Genomic DNA, 23,632 nt, shown 5'->3' on the forward strand with positions numbered 1-23,632 from the left:
TTCAGAGGTATTTTTTCCTTGACGATGATGCTAGTGGTGATGCTTTAGTTCGTCGTAAAATATATGACAAATGTTTTGGATTTCCAATAAGTTTTTGAGATGTGTTATTAGAAGATAAATAATTACAAAATTGTGCCCATCCAGATGGATATGTGTGTTTCCGGGTTCGCGACACATCACAAATTAAATCTACAATGTTAGATCCTTCTGGTGTATCACCTTTGATTTAACATTTCCTTTATTATCTCAGTGTTATTATCATCATGTTTCATGCTATGTAGTAGTAATTCAGCTTTTTAACTAAAGATTTTGGGTATAGATAACATTATTTCTTCTTCTACTTCAAGCTTCTCTGGTTTAGTTGACGTAATCGAAAGTGTCACAGGTTCTTCTTGTTTTCGTATTAGATGTAAACATTTTTGAAAAATATTAGTATATTGATTCAACTTTTCTTCATTACTAAGCGATGATAAATGTAAAATATGTTGCATTTCTTCATCCAAACTAGATTCACGTTTCTCCAAGGCTGCTGCTGCTGCTGATGGTATTGTGTACGATTAAGAACTTCAGGTGGAACTAAAATCATTTTCTTTGCGTGTTCCATTGCACTAAAGGAATAGTAAACTCGATAATGCACCACTTAAAATAGGAGCTAATAATGCCAGTAGGACCTTGCTTCACTAATAAATGCTTCTTCTTTGTTTCGATGGAGTTTCCTTTCTTCACAAGATATCGAAGCGTCCTCTTGTATCGCTTTGATCTTGCTTTCTGTGTCTTTGTAAGAGATACATTCCCTTTTAATACATTATAACAACATTCACTGAAGAGTCTGCATTGACCATAGCTTTACGTAATCTAGGATTTGCTTTGCTCAACGTACGAAGATCTCCGTGTTTTACTCTTGGAGACATATTGTCAGAATGAACAAACACAGCTAAAAACTAACATTATAAACACATCTTCTTCTATTTTGTGGAAACATAAACGTAATGACAAATATCAGAAAAGAAATTTGTTTGAAAAGTAAGTTCATCTGGCGTATCCTGTTTTAAATCAACAAATAAATATCCTTATGCTAACTTTGTTGCGTCGTTGAAACTTTCTTGAAGAAATTGTGGACTCTCAGGAGTTAGTTGGTAACTCATATGCTTAATTTGTGATTTATCTCTTGGATTTTTAAATAATACGAGATAAGAACAATTCAAACTCGTATTTTTCCCGATGAAATATGTTTTGTGCAATAAATAGTACACTAAGATTTCTATGATGAGAACCCTTTTTAACCCTTATGTCCACACTGGGTTACCCGGGTAACCCACCGCGTTTTGAATAGAAATTTCTGCACAATGGCTAGTAGTTTTTCTTTCAGCGTTCGTTTATTCGTTAATTTTACCTTTCTATGCACTTTGCCCTAAATAAACCCTGGAAAGATTTTTTTACAAAATATATATTTGCCACTAAAATTATCATTACTTATAGTCCGCACTGGGGTACCCGGGTAACCCAGAGACTTTTATACATTCAAGCGACTAATTTTCTAACAATTTTTCAGTAATCTCCCTAATTTCCGAAGTTTAAATTTTAATGAATAGGTATATTGTATTTTTATTTCTTTTCCGGTAATATTTATATGCAATTGCCTATCGAAACAGAGTGCACTTTGGTACTCTAACAAAGTTTTTATTACACTGTGGATCTTTACAGTATTCAGGAATAGAGAATATTGTACAAAATATCTATTTGAAATAATGCATATCACAAGAAAATTGCAAGACAAACCGTACCGTATGAGAAAATTTGTTTCTCAGCTTCTATTCTGACGCAATTTCCTTGTTATTATTCACCCACACTGAATACACTTGGATACTGTTACTGAGTGTTCATCACACACTGGCTTCTCGCACTCATGACAGTTCTTTCGTGTCTTTCTTCTTCTCTTTTGCGGTTGACATTTACAAACAAAACAGTCTCCAAGAATTTTAAGACGACCAGTGGAGTCCCTCTATTCAGGAGCCCTTTTCAATGTAGGTACCACCGGTCTTCCAAGCATACATTCAATACCAGATTTTACAGAAAATAAGCTAATGCATGCGGGATTGTTTGATCGAGTGACAATAGCAGGCATTGCCATCTCTTTCCCAAGTTCTGTGAGAAATATTCTCCGCTGATGTGTCACTCTTTTTAGGTTGGGGTTATTTTCTACGTAAATAATGTATGCAGCAAGGCACGTCACATCTAAAATGTTGTAGAAGAACGCTAGAGGCCATCTCTGTGTTTTCCTCTTGACTGTGTAGTGCGAACACATTTTGTCCATGTTGTCTACGCCCCCCTTTGTCTTGTTGTAGAAATGTATTATTTCAGGTTTCGATAGAGGACCAGATACACTGCAATCGTATTGCGTTGTAGACAAGAGCAAGACTGCCTTATTTTTTTTGGGGGGGGGAACATAAGAGCACATTGTTACGTTATCTTTAGTGAACCCGAACAAAGAACTCATTTCTTGGCGGAAAGGAGAGGGCAACATTTATTTCGGTACGTACGGCTTATTACGCTTTAGTGTTCCCACTAGCGATAGGTTCCATAACATGAGAAATCGTGCTAGTGGTAAACTTGTGAAAAAATTGTCAGTAACAACATTTCTCCCAGAATTCTTGTAGCAGTGAACGAGGTCTTTTACAACTCTTTCTCCTTGATTGACCTCCCTTTCTGATGGTATTTTCCCCGTGTGTATTTGCCCAGTCAGGGGATAAGAGTTACTAGAGTCACATACCCACCACACATTTCTGCCGTACTTAGCCGGCTTTGATGGCATATACTGAGTAAATCGAGTGTGACCTCTGTAGGGAAACAATTGTTCGTCAACTGTAAGGCATTCGGATGGCATATAATTTGACCTTAAATTAGCATTGAGCATGGCAAATATGTCCGCTATTGCTGCTGACTTATCTTTTTCCAAACGTTCGTTTCGTGTGTTGACATTATCAAATCTAATGAATCTACTTATTTGCCAAAACCTGTTCAAAGAAAGGGAAGCGCGATAGAGTGGATAAGCATCAGTTTTCCACAATTCCTTAGTATGTTCAAAATTGGAGTGTCGCACACCTGCAGTAATAAGGACACCAAGGTACACATCAAATTCTTCTGCTGTAAGAGGTTTCCATATCTTTGGCTTATTTGTTACATTTGCACTGGAATTTGAAAATACTGTGTTAGCCTTTGTTTCACGGATAATAATGTCACACATTTCGTCTGTGAATATGCACTTGAATGTGTCTCTTACACCCAACAATTTTGTTCTCCGAACTGGGCCGGATTTTTCTCGAAGTATGTTGTGTTTCAGTTTTCTCCGCAAACCGGTATTTGATCTATGCCATTCTGTACCATGCTTAGGCCGTAAAATGTTTCCCGAAGCACATACCGTGTCACTATTTTCACCTTCTTCATCACCAGGAATTTCTTCGTTCTCCACATCATCTTCAATTTCAATGTTCTGAGGCTCTCTTATTACATCTTCTATGACTGAATCATCAACAAGGTCTGGCACCCAATCATCCTCTAAATCCTCACAATTGAAGTTCACTGCTTCATCTTCAGATTCCTCATTTTGTAATAATTTTTGCACATAGCCTAATCCTGTTTTTCATCATAAGTCAGTTTATTATATTCTTGAGCACTGAGTTCGCGAAAACCTGACATACTTTACACAAACTGAATAACTACAACAGTTCACCATACAATACAATAAATCACTTTCAGACTAACACTATTATTTCAGTAAACACAGTTAGTAGTTGTATAGCATTCAAATTTCCAAATTTGCACCGGAGCGGCAGAAACAAATGCTCAACAATGTACACACCGGTTGAAAGTCGCTCATTCTTACTTGAATTAACACAAAACAATGTTCTTTACTCCTTCATGACTTTGACTGCACCTATTTTCATCTTCCAAGCGTATTAGCAACACACTTTTCAATATATTAATGCTTTTTTCAAAGACATTACATATATTTTAGATTGTATTTCATTCTTTTCCAATTCACATAGGATCTAGCCAGGTTGGATTCCATGTGTAAGGAATTAAATGCATGACAATCAAACGTAATGGTAAGTCCACAAGAGGTATTCTTCTAATACGTTGTACTGTACTACAAGTGCCTCAAGACCGCGAAAATAGTTACTTTCATGTAATGTATTTACTTCAGACATTATAAATCTTATTTTTGTCTTGGAGATCACGAGTATACCAAAAATGTATAAACGCTGAAAAGAAAGAAATATAGCGTGGAGTGTGATCAAAGATTGCTGCGGTCTTGCAATAATTGTCGGGCGGCAATGCTTGTTAGGCAATGGTCATGGGCGGATTTAGAAGTGATACTCTTCGGGGGGGGCAAGAGAGATAACGTGGGAGCAATGACTTGAAAGTTGGAAGTTATCTAAAGAAAGCTAATGTTTAGAATGAAAAATTTAAATAATCCCAAAATTTCTGGGGGGCAATGCTCCCCATGCCCCTCCATAAATCCCGCCCATGGCAATTGTGCAGTGTATACTTACCACATAACCTCCGAATGAGTAAAAACTAAAACTATTTCTAAACAAAGATCAATACTTAAAGCTCAGAAAATTCGGGTTACCCGGGTACCCTTTGTATTGACTATAATAAAGAATTTTTAATGCGGACATAAGGGTTAAAGAAATCAACTATATTGCGGTTCACTTCACACATATGATCATCAATAATAATAACAAGAGGTCAAGTTTCGGGTAAAAAGTCTTTTTTCCGAAGTAATCCTTCAATAAATTGTACTTTTGTCCAAATTTCTCTGTATGCATTCTGCCATTTTGCATAGTACCAATCAATATGACGAAACGGTAAATTAACCATACGTGATAAATTAGACAGGAATCGTATTTACAAAGGAAGTTTTTCCACATCTACTTGGTCCTGCAACAATACATGAAAAGGGATGTTTCCACGTCGCATCCGTGTTAAGAAATATAATAATTCTCGCTTCATGCGTATATTTATAAAGGAGCGTATTAAATTTCTCTTCTTCTTTTGTTGGAAGGAGTGTAACCATATGGAAGAGTTTCATATGAATTTTGAATTCTTCGTCGTTTTATATAATTTATCTTATAAAGTTTGTTATATAATTTATCGGCATGCTGACGATAGTATGGTCTTTCTTGCGGAAATTTTCTTCTCGTTGGTAATTTTGACTTCAGTGGGACGAGATTCTTTTTTTTGTTTTTCTTCTTCTACCTCCTCTTCATTATCTACTGTCATTTTCTTCACTACATCAAAATTTAGGTGTTTAGATGATTCATAGTTTAATGAAAAAACCCGAATCTTGCATACTTGAAACTCCTTCTTCGTACTGGGATAAAAAATACGTAACGCGTAGTACTTGGGTCCAGCAGAAACATATTCCGAAATATAGGCCTCTTTACCATATTCAAGTAATTCATTTGTTAAGTTAGCTAAAAAGTCACCAGTTGGAATTGTACTTTCACCAGGTTTTTGCGTATAAATTATTGATTCAGTATCATAATACATTACACTTTCTTGTAGTTGTTCTAAATATTTGTACAATTCCAATCTTGCTTGTGCTGGTGTGTATGCGGCTATGACAATGTTTACTGTTGGCAGTGAAACAGGAACTTCATCTGAGTATTGCCAATATAAATATGTCATGCCATCATTTACTGGAAATATTTGATGTACGTCTATATCATGAGATGTTGATTTCTCATATAATTCCTTTGAGTCATTAATAATGCTTACATGACCCGTGTTCTCACGTTAACTAAATTTGCCCCAAAATGAATTTAGCATTAATTTAGCTAAACTCCTAAGTGTTGGATTATGTTTAATTTTCTTTTCATCTAGACGTATTCCGTCCTTTTCATAAAATTGCTGAATGTACTTTTCCTTTAGCTAATCTGTTTCATACCATGATGGGAAACCACTAGCTTTCGTTTTTGCTTTCAGGAAGGTGTTAATGTACTCTGCAAATAAGCTGCCACTTTTTGTTTCTTCATCATATTGAACAATATCATATGCCCAAATTTCATGAATATATATTATTTTGTATCCTTTTTCTATTGCTTTTCTTACTTCATCTGCTACCCATGTTCCATGTAGAACTCGGACTTCATCGTTGTGATTACAAGCTGTCTGGTTTAATTCACCACAACATGTACGACGAAGTGGAAGCATCAATCTGTCATTTGATTTGTAAGGTAAAAGCGAATGAAATACATTTTTCGGTGGTAGAATACTTACCTTAACTAATCGTTCTACTTCATCAATGCTAGGAATATTTGAATTTCCAGGCAGATAGATAGTGGGATGACGAACTGGAAATTTCTTAGTTTTACTTAAGTACGGATAAAGACTTATAACATCCTTGTGACAAATAGTTTCTTCTTCACACTTGTGCTTTATGATACAAACGTATGGCATTCAAACGTCTTCCATAGAAAGCGTTACGATGATTCAGCGGTGTTTTCTTTCTGTATGGAGGATTATTAACATTCTTTCTTATCTCTTCATTTCCTGCCAAATTGATTTTTTTAAATTTACGCCCCCATATTTCGTGCAATTCACAGCCAAAATCTTTTAATTTTTGAATCTTCTTTTTTGTTACTTCTTATCGAAATTCCATAGTATCTCTAGCATTGTTATATATGGGTTTATCTCTGTCACTAGGGTAGCAGAAAACAGCCGTGTGTCCAACATCCTTCATGCTCCCATACATGTGTTCTTCCTGTATCCGGATTTGTCCATTCACCATCTACTTTCATTGATGCAATTCGTTTTCCTTACTACGTGCAGCATTGGTAATTTGGATGTTTCTTGTTTTTTTCTTCCCAAGCTATCCATTGTACTACTTCAATTGATTGTACATCTCTCCATCGATACCCGTTCTTTGGTATGATACCAATCGTGTTTTCCTTTAAGAAATTTCTTCGATACACCAAGTTACATGCATTAGCGATTCTAATGCATTCAATTAAGGGATTTACATTTATTTCAGATTCAAATGTATTCATAAAGGAAATACATAGTTGGTGTAAAACTTTGACATCCTATACACAATACTTGATGAGTTCTTTCATTTTAAAGGTGTTGTTTCGATGTTCAGTATACCATTGCAGAAACTTGCGTCTTTCGTCTATTTTCATGGTGTCTGCTCCATAATACCTAATGTCTGAATGTGTGCTTTCATATGTTTGGCTCTCACGTTGATTGAAAAAGTGTGGGAAGTATCCTTTGCAGGATTGAAGAACAAGCGCACCACTTAATTTTCTTAAGGGCATAGGAAGAAAACTTAGTGAATTAATAAAGGGGTTCTCTACTTTAAGAGACATAATTTTCACCCCATTCATGATCCTATCTGGAGTCCAATTCATCTTCTCAACCATGGCCTTAATGATGACATGTGCATCGTAGCCCTTAGAATTGTGTGCAATGCATTTTATTGTGTTAATGTTTGGATGTTGTTTTGTAGAGGTTTTAGAAAGTCTTCTATTTCATTTTCTCCATCAAATATATTTTCTCGTTTTCCACAAACGATTCAATCATTTTTTTATGTTGTTGTCTTCATAACAATGGTATCATGCATGCTGAATAACTAATACATTAGGTAATTGCTCATATATGTTTGTGTCATCCTCTTCTATTTTCGTGTCTTGCGTACATTCAATATCACACAATACAATCATAGCTTTCTTCTCCATGATAATTTTTTTGTTGACTTTTTGATTTTCTTTCATTCATTTTCATGTAACACTCATGACTAGGTGGTACTGTAGTATAGCAAATATTGTAATACGTTTCTCCACATACGCGAGATCCTTCTTTCACTACATAAATTTTCAAACACTGGGCACAACATTTCACAATGGAACATAAAGGCTTTTCATTTTGATAAGGAGGTGACTTGTGATAATCATAGCATGACTGGCCATAAAATTCTCGATTACAATCATTGCATGTAATATAGGCTTCTTTAAAGTCACATGGTGGCTTCTGATGACAACGATAACATACAACTGTAGAATGTTTCAAATGTTCATGCTTTGTTGTATATTTCTTATGAAAGATTTCGCAATAATATCCGCAGCTAAAACATGTTGTAAAGTTTTCAATGACGTTGTAATAATTATCTGTGTAAAGTAAATTTAAAGATGTTCTCTCGTTATTACTTGGTGGAGCTTTAAACATATAATCACTTCCTGAAAATCTCCTGTACATTGTGATTTTATAATCCTTTAAATATTCCTGAAATTTAAGAATTACAGGAATTCCACCAATATTAGTGTCCACCAATATTCCCACGAATATTAGTGTCAAATTCATAGTTTTTAAGCATAGCTTGTTCAGGTCGCGAGTCACACTCTAGATACTGTAAAAACACAAATTCAGTCCCCATCGTGTGAAAGTGAGAATTATTAAAAAATAAAATATCTAATGTGACTGAGATTGCTGTCAAATCCTTTGGGATCCATTGTCGAGTACTGTGTTTTGGGGATCGCTTAGCTGTTAGGTGACAATTCTCATGTTATTATGCCGAAGCAAGAACAGGCATAGTAGCAGACTCGGGAATTTACAGAGGCAACGCCGAAGACGTTGTTTCTTGTTATTTACTCTACTGGATATTTTACTTTGTGATAGTGGTAAATCCAAAGGCTTTGTTTGTCGATCTTTATTCTGCACTGAGAAAAATCCGTTCTCCGGATAGCGGTATATTGTACAAATATAAGGAATCCTCTTGCTTACTACAAAAATCAGTACGGAGCAAATTATCCGTATGGTACATAGATACTGCCCTTAGATGTTACATCATGTCGTTACAGCATGTGTGATGTCTAACAGTCTTCCTTACATTACATGCATATATGTATATTATATTCGTCAGCTATATGTTATATACGTTCATTTGTATGTGAGATCCTTACCGCCTAAATTGTTTCATACGGAAAGTACGTACAGATGGAACAGTTATACAGAAAGTATTCTAAACCATGCATTTTCAGTTATAGGTTTGCTGTACGTTAAGTCTAAAAACTACAGGAATTACGCATGTAAGCTACCTTTTTAAGTACGCCACCTACATTTTTTCTCAGTGTACTCAGTTCCTTATTTTGTGACAGAGGCAACTCGGAAGGTGTTGTTTATCGATATTTATTCTACTCAATTGCTTATTTTATGCCCGGGAATGCCAAAGGCGTCGCTCATACATCTGCATTTATAAAGATCTATGTGTGTATGTTTGTTCCACCATAACTTTGAAAGGCTGGAAATATTTTGCCAAATTTGGTGCACGTCTGAGTTACAATCTGAGAAAAAATGGGGTAAGATATTCCTATCTCTACGAGGAGCGGGGGTAGATAGAGCTGACTTAAAAATGACCGGAAATGACAGATATTAATAAATAGTTTTCCGGGTTACTGATATGAATACTGACATTCCCGACGCCGCTAAGTCCAAGTTCAGAACCCAGTGTGAGTAAGACACATTTACCACCCTTCGGGTGTGGTCGGAAGGGGAAGACATACAAAAATAATCGTAAACGACACAAATTAGGGTCGAAATCATCGTTTTTGGAATCGCCAAGATGAATGCTGACACTCCAGATGCTGTTCACATTTAGCCCCTTTCGGCACGGTATATAAGTATGTATGTATGTATGCAGTGGTGCCCACCCCCCCTCATGTCCATGACGCACCCCCCCTCAATTGTCTATCCGTAGGTGTTCTTCCATGAAAAAAAAATCTTTTCGATTAATTTTTACACACCCTCAAACATATTTATATAGATTTTTACCCCCCCAAATGTTTCAATGACGCAGTTTGCGTCATAGCCCCCCTTGTGGGCACCCCTGATGTATGTATGTGTATATGAGAAACTATATATATGAGAAACTATATAGTAATGGACATCTTAAGCTCTGAAATTTCTGACTTTTGAACAACAGACAGTATAATTGCAGACTCAGGCCAATTAAATTAGTTCAGCAATATTAAGTAACTTGAACATTAATATGAAGGAGTCATACAGAAATCTTATGGAACTGCGTGATTTCTAAATGCGATAATAAACAAAGGTATCCATTTTTACAGTGATGGGCACTTATGATTCAAATGCGGACACTTAACCTACATATTGATGGACACTCCTGAGTTATGGCTAATAAATCTAGTTAAAAGCAAACAAGTAATGAGTAACATTTACGAAGACCTGTCAAATATTAAATTTAAATAAGTAAAATATAGGCTATAGTTATTTGTTGCAACTACTAGACTTCTTGAAATAATGAGGTAGAAAAAGACTCTTTGTTCGAATTTTACATGTCACGTAATTAATTTCATTTTTCAAATCTACTTCAGTTATTCCAAGTCATTGTCGTCTGAGTTCTCGTTAAGGCATTGAATGCAAAAGAACAAAGATTCATAGTCATTATCTCCCCAATCGTTAGAGCCTGGGAAAAAGCAATATTTGTGGAAAAGGGTTGTCACAAGAGAAGCAACTCATTCCAGTGGAGAAATCCCTTACAAATTCTCCACATTGACAACATAACATTTATTCGCGTACGATATGCTTTCTCTTCATCTCTTGCAGGCTTTGATTTAAATATTTTCCAGATTATCAACTATGTGTACATTTCTGAGTGTCAAATATGTCTACATCTTCAGAATAGATTCCAATTAACAGTTCTTTTTTCTTTTAAGGCAAAGTACATCATTTGTGCACAAATTGTTTACTTTCTTCCTAGAAACATTTCACTAGCTCCATCTACATCCTTTTAGCTTTTGTTACTACGTTCGATTATTTTCCTTACCTTTTGCAATATCTTATTCTTTGCTCTTAAAACATTGCAATTATGTTTTTCTCACTATAAATAGGTTTCCACTTAGAAGTTAGCAGAAGTGATTACAAAAGGGGACATTAATATTTCTTCGAGTTTATTCACGTTTTAGTATTTCATACTAAACAATCCTCCAAGAAAGGTATAGCTGAATGTTTGATAATCTATTCATCGTGGAACGAATTCCCCTTCTTGCTGAGAGTTTTCCATTCTTTCGTTACATCTGTTGGAGTTTCCTCGACATATCTATCTAAAAACAATGCTTCCATAAATGTAAAGTTAGGCTGAATCTGATCATCCGTTATCACTGTTTGAGCTACAAAGACAGGAAGGTTTTTTTTTTTTTTTTTTGAGAAAAGTATTTTAAACGAACAACGAATATTAAAATGTTGACAGAATGATTCGTGTTCATTAAGTTTCCTGGCGTTTTTCAGGTTAACATATTTGTCGCGTCGCACAATGCCACGAAATCGTGAGAATGTCAGCAAATTATCATTTCATGAGCATAAATCTTCTTACAAATTATTCTCACCGCTTTTATTATTCACTCTCAAAACTTTCTGAAGTCAATACTGTCAGCGTTTCAGGAAAAAGAAACACATGCTCTGAAGCTATTCTTCAATGCCTCAGATTTAATGGTTTTGACTATTCTCTCCGAAACAGGGCGAACTGTTTTTTGGTGAGAGCCTCGGACGGATGACTTCTGGGTCATTCTAGCACTGCATTCTTTCATGAAGTATTGAGAGGAACACTGCAACATATGCTGGTCGAAGATTTTTTGTTGAATTCCGATACAAAGTAAAGACATTTTTAAGTTTAAAACAAAGTTGACTTAATTGAAAGATTAAGGGCGTTTTGTTGCCGTCTACGAGCAGAATTACCGGAAGTTCTATATTATTCTTTAATAAAGTGGATAAGAAACTTCCTATAAATGTGTAAAACAAATTAGGTTTTTATCCATCTACTATCACTACAAGCAATTCACCAGTTGCTTGGAACGGATTCAACACTTTCAGCTGGTAATCGTTGTAGTTATACACTATCCTTGTTGGACAAATGTCTACATTTCCGGAAATAATGAACACAATAAACGATTCCTTTCCATTTCCCATGGTCATACGAATTATGGTCACACGAAGAACACAGTGATGGCCACTGAACCCACTAAGGTGCGTTTTCACTTACTAGTTAGTCGATTTACGATCGATTCAGTTGAACTGACTTCAATTTCAGCTCGTTGATTGTGTAAACAGGACTTCTACTGAATTGCCTGTTGGTCAAAAGCGACGAATCTACTAGCAACTGAATTGAAAAAAGTTCTATTTTCTGGAGTCGATTCGAAAAGAGCAAAGGTGACCAGCAAAGGTGACCAGGTTGTCTTGTGGAAACACTTCGCTTGACACCTGGTGGAAAGTGGATTGCAAATACTTTCGAAATAACCTGATTTGGAACTAATGATTGTAAAATTAAATAATAATAATAATAATAATAATAATAATAATAATAATAATAATAATAATAATAATAATAATAATAATAATAATAATAATAATAATAATAAGTGAGGATTCAATGAACACAAGTGCTTCAAAAAGGTCTGGTGAATGTGCAGTGAAATATTTACAGAAAATACATTCATATAAACAGGAAAAAAAATGTTTTACGAAGCGTGTCGTTTTTTAAGTCATATTATACAAGGGTGAAGCTCCATAAATATTGAGACAATTCATGCAGTTGATCTGTCGTTGGAAAACATGGTTCATCTTTGTGCTAAAAAAAGGTTTCCATCATACAATGGTAATTCTATTAGATAGTTTGTGGTTAAACACTTTTACATAAGGGTAAATCATGCATGTGTACAGATAATTGAATAGAAACCTGTTTTATTTTCAAATCTTTTCGTATTGAAATAAAAGTAAAATATGAATGGTATTGTATAAATACACCCTCGAACTCCACTCTCTTACCAAGTATCGTTTTCTTTTCCTTTGTTACTGCTATTTTAATGTAGTCTTCTAATTATTCTGTTATAACATTATTCCAGTAGCTTTTCGTATGAATTGAAACTGCTGGTCGATTTCGAATCAACCAAAGGAGAGCGAGTCGACAAGTAGCCTTCAATTTTGATTGAAATAATCGAACAGAATCTAAACAACGAAGTCGACATAGTCGCTTTGATTTAGAGCAACTGGAACTGCAGAAAGTCGACCAATCGTTCGACCAAACCGACCAAGAATACAGGTCTTTACTGATATAAACAGTGTTTGCTGTCGATTTTAATTACAACAAGACGATACAGAAAGCGGACTGCTTAGGCAAGATTAATCAGTTTGACATACTTCTGGCAATAATCTGTACTGCAAAGATATAAATAGAAGTATTAATGTATAGAATATCCCTTAACGATGTTACTTTCACTAAAAAAGAAGTCAAGAAATCACTCCTAAACGCGTGAACTAATATTACTGCCACCAAATGACTCTTGTTCTTCCTTTGTTATGTTGTTGCGGTCGGTATTTTGTGTGGGCAGAGAGGGTTGACTTGCCAACCTATGCACATTAAAACAACTCAGTAGACCAATATGAGACTCTATAGCAGTAATAACGCAAGTGATACTGACGCGAAATATACTGTATATCCGAAGTACTTTAGTGTTTAATACTATGATCATGATATGACTGATTGTGAACTAATAGGAACCAAGATATAGGTATAAATGATTGAAAATTTAATATTTTTCAAAAACCTTTATCTCGAAATTCTGTTTTGATAAGGACCTCGTCCAATTGCATAGATGGCTTTTAGTCGATGTGAAGATCGCAATGCCCTTTACAGCACTTTGATATATCACGCCATTCTGGAGATATGGTAAACAATTGTAAAGTTAGCAATATTGTATAAAATTATGTAATTCCGAGAACTTGTTGTAAATAAACGTACCAAACAGTATTGTTAATATTATAGATGCAAAGTAAATAAATAAATAAATAAATAAAACTTCCCACTAACACGCCATTTTAAGCATTATATCCAATTTAACCATTTTTTCATATCTCCGGAATAGTTTCAGATGTTGAATTACTGTAAACTGCATTATGATCTTTATGTCTACTAAAAAAAATCTACCAAATTAGATGGGATACTTATCTAAACATTATTTTAAAATAAAGTTCTTTGAAAAACAGTCAAACTTTCAATTCCTTGTAAATTTATTTCTACTAGTTCGAAAAATCTTCATATTTTTACTGTAGCAGTGGCGTAGAGAAGGAGTGGGCCGCTCCCAAAGGGTTCCGACAATGTACTTTGGTACTTTGGTGTTCGTAATTTTTTCTCGGAAGAAACAGCAATTACCTTTCATGCACTGTATTTGAAAACAAAATATGTCACTAAACAGTTCCTAAACAAGCTATGTTCACCAACGTCCTCTTTATTCTTTAAAAATGTTTGCATTTTGAGGGACATGGAAATCGAGTTTTCCAGGAATTCGTGCTGTTCAAAGGGAAGGAAGAAAAAAGAGTGAGGCCCTATATGCATATGGTGACCTTGAAGTTATCGTTCTACTGTTTGACATAGCAATGACCACAGTTTTCACCTGTCTTCTTTCACCCAAAGCCTTTGGAGACTGAGGCAGGCAATACTGAAAAGAATCAGTTCCTTTCTGATCATAAAAGGAGAGTGTGAGAAAAAAAAATACTCCTACCTTAGTTGAAGGGTTAAGAGGAAATGAACATATTTGAACCCAAGAATCATTGACCTCGATAAAAATAGCACAAGTGACCTGGCATAATCTATTTTGAATCATTCACCGCCATTCCCAATAGGATTAAATACAACAGGAAACCTCGATTTAATACCACTAACTTCTAGCCGCAATTGGCATCAAAGAAGGTGGCGATCAATGGATTTGGGTAAATGCTCAGCAGCCAATTTAGTTTCTTTAATCTATAAGGAAAAGAAGAAAGAAAGAAGGGCTAAAATAAAGATGTTCTTTGTTGTTTTGGTTCCATTCATATGAAAAAATATTTGAGGAAAAATTGTTAACAGAAGAGGGTGGACAACAATAATAAGGAAGGACTAGTTGCGTATGACTATATCACAGCAAACTCTGATGTTTAAACAGTTAGAGCAATTCAGAAGATTTGCTTCAGTTAGATGTGATTAGAGTGTGGAAATAAGAACTTACTTTGAAATAGCAAAATGTTGGAAAGCGTTTTACAATAGTGGTTAAAGTCGAAAAAAGTAAACTGTGTCAATTTCGGTGAGGAAAATGTGCCAATAAAAAAGCAACTAAGAAATATCTAAACAATACAATAATTCAGAGAAAGACTCACAAAGACAGTAGTAGTGTTAATTTTGGCGAAGAAAATGTCCAAAAACAGCAATCCAGAAATAAGGAAGAAATATCTAAAGAAGCCGACACTTCACAGAAAGATGCAGGTATTATTATTATTAAAACTAAACATTCTGGATGTATATATATATATATATATATATATATATATATATATATATATATATATATATATATATATATAGAGAGAGAGAGAGAGAGAGAGAGAGAGAGACTATAATATATTGGATACGTATCCCCAACACTAAGGCCGCTCAAACAAAAATCGCTACAGCACTGTAGTGTTCGACAGCAAACTATTTTGAATGTTTATTACTTTGTTCTTGTTAGCTGCGTTATTACTGTTAAAGAACCCTTCAAAATTTGATTGGTTTTTAATTTTTATGATATTCTAGCATTTTTAGTTCGCAGCACTACATAACAAGTGTGGTATCGTAACTTCTTGTTTTATATATGGACTTACAATATGTAATAACCTGATGTAGTACCATTTAGAAATACAACATTGTTTTGGGTTTGCAACACTGTTAACCTTCTTGTGTTGAAGAATATGTCAAAGCACGTCCCCCTGTCGAATTTTGTCTGGTACACAATTTCAGTGTTTTGTATCTATTACTTTGAAAGTTACAAGTACGTATCAAGATAAATGATCCACCCTTTGTAAGCAGTTTTCCAAATTTTGCAATTCTTTATACCTCGTTGACATATTAACGTTTTAAAAACCCAAAAACATCATATTTTGAGTAGTGTTTGCGATGATTCTGTATCTCATTGTTGCTCATTGGAGTAGCAGTGACGAGCATTACATATACTCTACCACTGGGCGTCACTTGAGCAGAGATGGCCGTGTGTTGGCCGTCACAAAAACTTTCCAACATATGTTTTTTTTCTTTCTTTTTAATTTATCGTTAGCATATCAACAACCTACAACCTATAAATGACTTCATAAGTTTGAAAATATTTTTTTCAAACTTCTGTCACTGCATTGACTTTCCATGTCCATATATTTAAACAAAATTAATATATTGTCTCACCTTTCACATGTTTGTTTACAGTATGTAATTGCCATATATCGTTTTATTCTGGATTCAATTTTAGTAAATTTAATAAGATATATCTTCTGCAGTACCTCTCCCAAGTAAGGGGTCCTAATAGATGAATCGAGTAGCGGAATGAGACATAGTGCACATGATAGAGGATGTGAAAATATGTGTATGTGCAAAGTTGTAGCGGCTGAGCGCCATAAGAAACGGAGGAGGAGGGGGTCAGAGTTGATGGGAGAAGGACTATGCTATGTTATAGAAATATATCAAATAAACTGTTAAACGGTAAAAAAAAGTGAAAAATAGACAATGCAAACAGTGGTAATTCCACATATTAGCAAAAGAAGAATGGGCAAAGTAGATCTCGAACCTCCGCCGTCATCTTGAAATCCGCAATTTTTAAATATGTGATATTTTTTTGAAATGGAGAGGTAGTCATGTGATATATCAGTTAGGGCCAGCATGTTCTCAAAAAAAGTCAATTATGAACTCTAGTAATCGTTATCTGTACTTATTTAGAAGATTTTTCCTCATCTTTATTTACGAAAATCTAGGAGACTAATTCGTGTATGTTGAAAGTTTGGATTATCAAAGAAACAAATGTAAGTTAAACATTCTACAAGCCAAGAAAACTAGCAGTGAAATTTGATATCCAAGTTGTATATTATTACTAGGCTCCGGATTCTTAGGTTCGAACCTACTTTATTCCTGTACAGTGAATGCAAAAAATTCGTGTTTTCTTTACATTTCAAGTTGCTATAAGTAGAACTATATTAGTTTTGTAGGACCTAAAATGTCCTAATTGGGGGGTTTGGACCTAAAAAATCCTAAATTAGCTTTTAGAACCTATAACATGAAAAGTGCCGGAAAAACAATATTTGAACATTCGTATTTCCTCAGTGTATCGTTAGAAAAGTGAAGTGATAGGGGGTCTATTTGTGGTGTATAAAATTTCAAATATAAGAAAAATGACAAAAATACTACTACTACTACTACTATAGTACGACAGTCTATACATATGTTAAACTATATTTCAGCTATCAAAAAAAGTCCAAGGTAAGAAGAGTTTTATTATTTTTATTACGCAGAAGACTGGTTAGCATAAAGCTTACTAAATTAAGGTTATCATTTAAGTATGAAATAGCTAACAAAGTGTTTAAAGTGTAGTAATATTCCGTTTTCAGTAATATAACGCTAAAAATCCTAAACGGTGTATTTAAAAAAAAAAAACTATAAAATCCTAAAATGCACTTTTTAAAATCCTAATTTGAATTTTTTGGGACCTAAAAATCCGAAGCCTAATTATTAGATTATTATTTATGACATTACTTCCAATTTGCTTCATATAGTGCCGAACAGAACTACTTGGGTCTGGAAGAACCGCTTTTTTTTTTTTTTTTTTTTTTTTTGCTTTTGGTCGAAAACAATGTGAAGTTTATATAGCTACCTTTTGTTAAAAGACATACTAATATGGACCATAACAACGAAAATCTGATAGATTGGAATGTAATTGTTAAGTACTGTACGTAAACCACTATTTTTTTTTTCAAAACTTGAGATATTTTTCACTCAACTTTCCTTGTCCACCTTTGTAAGCAATGTCAACTTGGGACGAGTGAAGTATGTGATATCTGGATGAAAAGTGGACTACTGCAGTCGAATACAGCAATGAAGTTGTAGCGGAAAATAAGTCATCGGGTGAGGTGGCTTTCTCGTGTGTCTATCGTGTCGTATTATTTTTGATCGGTTTGGTTGAAACATGAAGCCTTCGATTATTGTGACAATGTTGGTTCGCGAGTTCGGAACTTGCAATGATGATCCATCATCGGAGGAATACAGTGTGTTTTAAAGAAGGCTGCTGGACGAATATATTCTGCCATCCCTGTTGTACGAAGACGGTTCATATCCAACGTTCTTTCAGCAATTTGGAGCCTCTCTCCATTACGGACTTGGTGTGCGTTGAGTACCTGGATCAACAGTTCCCTGGGAGGTGGAACGGGCGTTGGGGACCGGTGGAGTGGTCACCGCGCTCTCTGGATCTCGACTTCTACTTGTGGGGCCACCTTCAGTCCATAGTATACCCAGTCAAGATCCGGTATTTACCACATCCCATGCAGCAGATTGAGGATGCATGTGCTTCTGTGCGTCCAAAGACATTGTTGGTTGTGCATGAGGAAAAGAAGAGGCGTGTGGCACACACTATTGTTGTACAGGGTAGTCATTTCGAACATGTGTTATGATGGCATCGAAAGGGATTAAGCGGCCATAATTCATCAACGGTTAGTGATATGACAAAATAGACCCGATCAGAACACAGTCTTAACACATGTGCCGCATGACTACCTTTCCATTAAAAAAAAATATATATATCACATATTTCAAAATGGCGGATTTCAAAACGGCGGCGCAGGTACGAGATCTACTCTATCTATTCTTTTTTTGCCAATATGTGAAACTAACACCGTTTGCATTGTCTATCTTTCACTATTTTTACCATTCAACAGTTTATTTGATATATTTCTATAACATAGCATAGCCCTTCTCCCATCAACTTTGACTTCCTGCCCTCAGCTTCTAATGGCACTCAGTCGCTATAACTTTGCACATACACATACTTTCACATCTTCTACCACGTGCACTATGTCTCATCCCGCAACTCCATTCATCCATTTGGTCCCTTTACTTGTCAGGTCTCGACTTAACTATTGTCAACTTCTATGTTTGAGGCAGGACTCTGACACACGGGAGTAATTTCTTTTGTCAAAATAATAGATTCACACTTGGCGCTGATATAAATCCTGGGTGTTCGAAAATTTTTGAGCGATACTGTATATAATTTTATTTACATAATATTCTGTTGAAAATTTCAAATCATAGCGTCAGAAATTGTACATTTTGAGTTTTTTTTTTTTTTTAAACCCAAAACGTGAAATTTAGAGTTCAATTGAAGATTGAGCCCTTTGGCTGATACCTTTAAATCTACTACGCAATTATAAGATATTTTTTAATGAAAATTTGTCGATTCTTTTAGGAAACCGACCGCTTTTTTTTTTTTTACTTCGTTTCTAAACATTGGACTAACTCACGAAAAACCGAATATTTAAAATATTTCAAAAATGTTAAAAGGAACTCAATGTGGTTATTTTTAATTTATCTTATAGACATAATACATAGTAATTGTTCTTCATTGAAATTACTGCAAGTGTTATGTATTGATACGTAATTTGGTATCATACTAGGCACATTCAATATTTTTAGTTGCGGGTTGTTCGTAGCACTAAAAATAAAGACATTATTATTATTATTATTATTATTATTATTATTATTATTATTATTATTATTATTATTATTATTATTATTATTATTATTATTATTATTATAATATTAAATCAAAATTTTACAGGTCATTAAAGTATTTATTATTTATAAGGTTTTATTTTTCATATTAAACATTTTTCTATATTATAGTATCGTACACTCCTTGTAGAAGGAAAGAAAAACAGACATATACGTTACTGTTTTCTGTACTATACAAACAGTTTATGGTAGAAAGGGATCTGAGCCACATTTTTAAGTGTACCAGACATTTGAGACTCGAAATGCATAGAAATCCACAAGGAGTGAGTTTATGAGTATCAGTCCCCTCCAAATAGGTTTGCCTCCAAATAAATCGCACTTAATACTTGCTGTAATATCTAAGATTCAAAAATAATGAACCATTTTCGCTCGGTTGGAATTTCATGCTGACCACGGACAGGTACACTGAGTTAAACACACAATTTAATGCAGAAATATAACGACGATATGTATGCATCAATACAGACATTCATAACAAATGGTGAAACGCAGAAAGATTTTTGAGACAATGGAAATTATTATTATCATTATTATTATTTGATTGATTGGATTTAACATGTCTTCTCAGTGCCGAGACTAGTATGTGCAATGGTACACTCATGTCCAAAATGATTGTCGCATATCTATAACTGTCTTCTTGTAAGAGTATAATTTGATAATGATCTTGCAGGGCACTTTTAATACTGATACTATGTGTGTGATCGGGAAGTGTATATTTGTGGTAGATTTCATAGGAAAAGAATTATAAATACGGAAATTAGAATGAGTAAACCAAAATGTTGCTAAATGGACAATAAAGTTTTATTTTTGTTTTCTTGTTTTTATTCAGTGCTCTTTTAACATGAAATTTAACACATACCGTACATAGTTTTGCCGATCATACAGATACTAATATTATAAGAAATACCGGGCGGATTCGTTATCAAATTATATCCTACAAGAACATATTTATAGATTGCGACAATCATTTTGGACATGAGTGTGCATACTGCTTAAAGTGGGATTCAAATTCATATAATATGTTTTCATGCAAGGTAGAATCTCCAACGCCTCAATGGCTATTCGCCGTGGCTACATACACTTTCTATTGCAATATGTTAATCATTGCTATTCAAGAGAATCCAGAGTTACAATTTGATGGCAAGCTATTCCAGTAACATATAAGTTGATTGTGTGTAAATACGTTGCATTGCATTCTTCGTTTGGAGAAGATAACTATAGCTTCCCTCTGGTGTATTTTCAAATGGCTTTCTCTTTTAGTGCTAATAACAACATATTCAGTGATTACTAGAATGCATGGTAGAAAACACAGTTGAAATGTGTCAACAAATGTTTTTGATTCCTGAAAACTGGAAAACATCAGCAAATCATCATCTCTGATTGGTCGAACTAATATCCAAAGTATTTAAAGAACATTTTTCGATTTTTTTTAAACAAATGTTTTTTTTTCTTAATGTTTTCCAATAATTAAATTGGAATTATTCAAATGTGAAATACAGTAATAATTATCCTCCCTTGCTAGTATCGTATTGGGGTGGTATGGTCAAGTTCGAGCAACTTGCTAGCGTGAACGATTTTACAAAAAAAAAAAAAAAAAAAAAAAAAACTGACTTCGGTCACAGTTGTGCACGAACATGAGCAAATTTAAAGATTTTTTTCTCAGTGTTGCTTGGAATATACACAAACTTCACGTGAACTAAAATCATAATGAATAATCATAGAAACACATATCATGCATAAATTAGTAGAAGAAAATAATTGAAATTGAAATGCAGCACTATGAAAGATTATTTAAAAAGAACCATAAAATATCTTACGCAACCATGTAAGAAATACACTCCATACAAGCTATGAGACTATTTCCTTTAACATAGTGATCAACAGTGTCATTTAACAATATAAACATATTTGGAACAATCGCAGAGTATGGTCATGTTTAAAATTAAGTAACAAAGCAGGTACAAATGAGACGCAGCCAACAGGGAATAAACTGCGTATTACCAACAGAAATGATAAAAAATAAATGTTATTTTTTCTCATCTCAAATATAATATCTAAAATATATAGCTCTCTATATAAAATAGAACCGATTCACTTTTTTTTTTCATCATAGAGTATCGTTTTGTTCCAGTTGAAGACTAAGGGAAAGCAAATTCCAATTTCTCATCTTGTTTTGTCTTCTTCTTTCTGTTCCCGATTCGGACATATCCCAGAGTGTATCCTCATTTAGACTGATTCATGACTTCATAGCTATACTTAATAATTTACCTGGTAGGTATACACAGTGGCGTATTTACGATTTTGTTTCGTCGGGGCTTCACTAACTTTAGTGCTGGAAATGTGAAAATTCTGCAAGATATTTCATTTACTTTAATACGGTAAATAAAATTTGAGGGGCTTAAGCCCGAAAGCCCCCCTCTTAAATACGCCACTAGGCATACATCAGAAACATCTCTGAACGAATTTGGTAGTATGAAATTTAAAAGCGTACACTCTTGTGCTGAATAAAGCATGCTTGCATTTATTTTACTTTTTAAGCATTGAGCTGTTACAAAGCGAAATTCTTAATGTTGACACTTGTTTTATTTTTATTTAGAAAAACGAAGGGGAAACTTGGAAAGATAATATCTAATATCATCCAAATTTAAAAATAATTGGTAAAAGCGTTTATATTTATATTATTTTTACAGTTGTGTTTTTAAGTATAATAAAAACAGACTTCCACCAGGAATCTAACTCATACAGTAATTGATAACATAAACTTCTCGAACTAATTCAAGTTACATAACCAGTAGTACTAAATCAAATAATACAATAAACTGTACGTGTAACTTAGTAGTAGTAGTACTAGATTATATTATTAATGTTAAGGTTGCTAAGCGGAAGGGTACACTGTATTGATATCAATATTTTCTTTTTTGACGACCTTAATACGCGCAATTATGGTTCCTCATTATTGACGATTCATTTAAGATATTAACGTTCTTCTTAAAAGTCAAACATGTTAAGATTTAGAGAGTTATGTTCTAGCTCTATATTCCCGAATTTCTCCTGGTGACAAAGTCGTCTCGTACGAAATAGATACAGCAATTTCGCAATACATTACTATGTACTTCCTGCGATCTGATAAAGCTGCGAGGGTGTTTGACGACGTCTTGTTATTAATGATTGAAAGTTTGGCAAAAGATCTAGGTCATCGCCCTGTTCGAAGGATGCGACCTACCTGCAACACACGCACACTTATATAAACACATATATACTGAAATTAACCTCAGTGGTCTGTGTCCGTCCTAAACTTGGCGCTGACATGTTGGAGGTTACTACTTCCACCTTGGCAGCTAAGAATAGCTACTCAGTCGGACTAGGGAAAAGTTCTCTTGAGTCGTTTGTTTGTTAGCCAGCTGGACATCGGTACTAGAAACTTTCATAAGTGCGGTAGTCTCTGTTAGTGTTGTGTTCATACAAGTTTTTTCTGGTTTCTTTCTTTGCTACATACGTATACAAAGATAGGAAAGAAGACGACCAATTATGCCTCTACGCCATCAACCCTCTTCATTAAGAAGGGCGACCATGATGGTCATTGCAAAACACTTTGAAGTACTCTGTTACGCGTGCACATCAGCTGAGCGGATGACGGAAATGATTCACACAGAAGAGTACTTGGATTTTGAAGGTCCCTTTGTGCACTTGCGTAAGTAAAGTTATGTACTAGTTAATATGATAAGTTAGGATTGTAAAATATATTTTATATGCTAATAGCACTGCAAATATTATTTTAGTTTACTTGTTTATTTATTTAATTGCATCATGACAATCTTTTTTTCTTTCATTAAAGTTGATAAAATTGTAAGAGAATACAGCCATAAAATCATTCAAAAGGAAATTTCTCATCATTCACTCACTGATTTATGATTTCGATTATATGTAGATAGCGGATCTATTTATTTATTCTTTTAGTGTAGCGTCCCACGATTGAGATGGAAGACAGTAATATAATTTAAGAAGTGG

At 34.4% G+C, this 23,632-nt stretch overlaps 2 protein-coding genes across 5 annotated transcripts in view; one reads left to right on the forward strand and one right to left on the reverse strand.

Moving 5' to 3' along the window:
• Window positions 1-23,632, reverse strand: part of LOC145688401 (uncharacterized protein F54H12.2-like) — a 237,329-nt gene that overhangs the window by 74,387 nt on the left and 139,310 nt on the right. The gene's annotated exons all lie outside the window — the stretch shown is intronic.
• The window catches only part of LOC145688400 (uncharacterized), a 484,478-nt gene continuing 483,698 nt past the window's right edge, over window positions 22,853-23,632 (forward strand). For both annotated transcript variants that reach the window (XM_081762582.1, XM_081762583.1), the window contains exon 1: window positions 22,853-23,315. In XM_081762582.1, the coding sequence (XP_081618708.1) occupies window positions 23,153-23,315 (163 nt within the window). In that variant the 5' untranslated portion in view covers window positions 22,853-23,152. The remainder of the gene's footprint in view (window positions 23,316-23,632) is intronic.

Source organism: Thermobia domestica, chromosome 6 (genome assembly GCF_964235325.1).
Source record: "Thermobia domestica chromosome 6, izTheDome1.hap1.1, whole genome shotgun sequence".
NCBI lineage: Eukaryota > Metazoa > Arthropoda > Insecta > Zygentoma > Lepismatidae > Thermobia > Thermobia domestica.